This window comes from Opisthorchis viverrini (genome assembly GCF_000715545.1).
Source record: "Opisthorchis viverrini unplaced genomic scaffold opera_v5_96, whole genome shotgun sequence".
Taxonomy (NCBI): Eukaryota; Metazoa; Platyhelminthes; class Trematoda; order Opisthorchiida; family Opisthorchiidae; genus Opisthorchis; species Opisthorchis viverrini.
In genome coordinates, this window is record NW_008751749.1 from 477336 (window position 1) to 480890 (window position 3555).

The 3555-nt window shown below is 45.0% G+C and overlaps 1 protein-coding gene across 1 annotated transcript in view; it reads right to left on the reverse strand.

The window, feature by feature from the left end:
* Nucleotides 1-2949: 2949 nt before the first annotated feature.
* T265_05124 (hypothetical protein) overlaps nt 2950-3555 on the reverse strand; it is a gene marked incomplete at both ends in the record, with an annotated part of 16441 nt that continues 15835 nt past the window's right edge. The window contains 2 exons of the mRNA XM_009170048.1: nt 2950-3147; nt 3386-3529. Of these exons, the coding sequence (XP_009168312.1) occupies nt 2950-3147; nt 3386-3529 (342 nt within the window). The remainder of the gene's footprint in view (nt 3148-3385; nt 3530-3555) is intronic.

The following is a 3555-nucleotide window of genomic DNA, read 5'->3' on the forward strand; positions in this document are numbered from 1 at the left end:
TGCGACTGGTCTACGTGATAGGAGAAAGCCCGTATTGCTTTGATCGTGTAAGGAACAATAGATTTGAACAAGGATGAAAACGGAAAGTGGATATAGATCAATTTCATGGAGTCTGCAGAAGCTTGGCCAAACAATCACCGGCATAACAAAATCAGTAAAATGGACCTGGGATGGTGTCCAAATCAAAGATTCTAAGAAAATTCAGTGACGTGGCAAGGTTGCCATACTTAGACAATGCGCATAACATCAATCACGAGGCTGAATAGAGATGAGCTGATAGAAACCCCCTGCCACACTCCACTTCAGAAGGCGACGAGAAAAGACAGGTGGTCACTGGCTCTAGTTTGACTTCGGATTTGGTGAGGCAGCAACTGCAACGTCGAAATGCTCCCCATGCACTCTAGCTAGTGGCGAGGTGCTATCGCCAGAACGTAGCCGGAAAACTATACTGAATTTTAAAGTCAAAACACTTTGTGAACTCGAGTAGCACCTTGTTCTAACTTAGTGATTGTCTCATAAAAACGGGGCTCCCGCAGACAGGACAATTCGCTCCGTTACAAACCTTATATTGTAAGTGAAGCTAACGAATCAGGTCACGGCTCAGATCAACCATGGTTTGAGTGAATGCTTTCACATTACAGGTTGTGGAGATCAGAGGCTGATATGCCGTCGACCTGAGAGTTCACTTCGTTGAGGGCTGTTATCGATGGAATTTTTTGCGATAGAAGCGACCCCTACCCCAGAGGAAGGCGCAAAGGAACCACGAAAATTCGGGGTATGTGGACACACTACCTATGATGCAGTGTTACGAGCTGAATTCGGAGAATACGCGAAAACTGTCCTTACCTCCATTTAAATCGATCGGGAGTTGGAGAAACCCAGAGGACTTTGAAACTGAGCCTAATATTATCTGGCTAGGCGGTGAGTCCTAGAAACCGACTCGTTTTTCGATCTTCCGTGAACGACTGTTCGCAACCACAGACTAGCGACAGCGTATCACGGAGGTTAAGCTAATATGGGTTTGCCTGGACTAGAAGCATCCCAGTGGAGCCAAGGTCACGAACTATGGTGGACCGGCGATTCCTGCACTCCTCGATGGGTTTTTGGAGTCACATTAATGAAATATGAAGGGCTGGAATCCGAGTACAGAATGTCGCCACTGTCGTCTGGACACAATCGAGTACCTTCATGATACTTCGAAAATACAAACGCAAACGTAGCAGTAGCATCCTTTCTATCATCTGTCCATATCGAGTGATGTTTTTGAGGACCCGGTGACTTGAAAGGCATCAGACGAACCAAAGTTCATTGCCATTTGGTGGTTACTAAGAGCGATGAATACAACAGCCTTGGAGGGAGTTAGAAGGCTCTAAGTGAGTTTACTTCGGTGAATGGACAAGGCTCGACAACATAGTTGGAAATTTTGAGCGTTGAATTAAGAGCAGCATTCATACACCAATAAAACTGAGATTAGATAGACCATTGACGAGGCAGCTGGCACTGGAATATAGCTAGCTCCGGCCGGCTTAAGGTTCCGAAGAATTAACTTGGCCAAAGAATCAACAACCAACCGTAACTCAGGTGAAACCCCAGCACCAGGGCAAAGCAAAAGCACATCGTCAGCGTATTTTATATTACAACTGGAGCGGAGTACCAACACATGCTCGGACTGATACATGAGAAGAAAAAGGTTAAGCGGCTGTCCGAGCCTTGCAAACCAATCTGGTAAAATCTATTTACACGATAAAAACAGTTTGGACAGACGAGATTACACGAACAGCGATGATTCTTGGTACAATGTGATAGCAGACTACTGATCAAGGAATCGGTAACGCATTAATCTGAAAGGTAATAGAGGCGAGATCGATGAGATAGCATAAAAGGTGCAAACAGGAAAAGTACCTAAACAGATATGGGGAGGTAGTCTTTTCATCAGATTAAGAGTTACAAAGCCGATCAGATGGTCTACCATCGAAACATGTATTAGCTATGTTCAACCTACGAGCAACGAGTGTGACCATCGTAAGAGAACGTTGACAAACATGAATAGACTAGGTGCAATACTTGGTTATTAGCTTGTTCTCTCTAATATATGGATCGCCAAGCGTACTAACGCATGCTGAGCCGACTCAGCTTATAATGACCGCATATGTAGCAGCAGCAACTGCGCACCTCAAGATTTGAGACCTATAAACACGAAGTACTCAGGAACTCGGTGAAACAGTACTGTTAGAGCTTAGCTATTCGTGACGACAGGCTATAGTGAGTGCGCAGTAAATGGGTTACTTCAGAGCCTTGCTGTCATTTTGAGGCTCCCGTCACTTGAAGCATTCCATGGTAGAATCATACACTCAACTTCGAGACGCGGTCCATCACGGAAGTAGATTCTCTGCCCCCCACGTAAATCGTGGAATTCGTCATTGCCGAATGAGTTCCACTATCAGTTGTCTCACACAAACTGTAAAACCGAGCTCACATTCATCTTTGTCATCCGAAACCTAATTAGCTGTCCTTCACACATTAACCACATTGGACCTTGTGATTCGTGCTTCCGTCGTATTAAAGGGGTCGCTGACCACAGAATACAACATAAAATAGACCCGAGAGGCTGCACAAAGAGGCTGTAATAAAAAGATTCAATAAAACTATATACTACTGAAATTCCCCACACAAAATCCGACTGAACAGCTCAAATGAATAGAACAATCCACACTAGACAAAGTATGCCGAAGTTGACCTCTTCGTATCTGTGCTTCACGCACATACCTTGTACCGGTCTCTATACGGACGGACTCTGCACACTGAGAAGGAACGCTACCTAATTCGCAAAGCTTACGAGTGAGTGTAACTGAGGGTCACTACCATCATGCTTGGACGCTTTTCGTACTTTACGTTATTCCGAAGGGCCAGCCCTATCGTGGTTCATGTGCACAACGTTTCACAATGCTTTCAGTGCTTTCTGGAACTCCAAAAACACCGATAATTTTTGTCCTCAGACTGATTGTACAAAAACACCGCAGGTATCGAGATAAAACCATCAACGTTGCAGCAAAAAGCAAAATTTACGCATGTAGGTGTGACGTCGGGGCCACACCTTTCAGCACCACCTCGTATCAAACACAACGTCTCACCAAAACGAAAAGCTCGCTGAAAAGCCATAAAGATAGGATGTGAACCCCACGAACCAGTATAGGTACTAATGAGTCAGGAGACACCAACGAGTTTGCACTTGTATCGTTAGACTTATGGCCGAATGACGAATTAGGCTGGATGATTGTGAGTGAACCGGTTGTGTACCGAAACTATAGGGTCTACCTACAGCCGAACATTCCGATGTTATGTACTCCAACCCGAATAAAATAGCGAAATCGGAACACAAACTCACTCGCTTCACTTTAATCTCCTGATTGTCAAACTTGGCACCTTGCAACCCCTCAACCAGCCGAGTTGCAGATTCGACGGATTCCATAACCAAGTATGCATAGATCGAAGGTGGGGTGCTCTTACGGCTTCCGATTATCTTGATCGTCTGAACCTAGGAACGCAGAGTCAAGT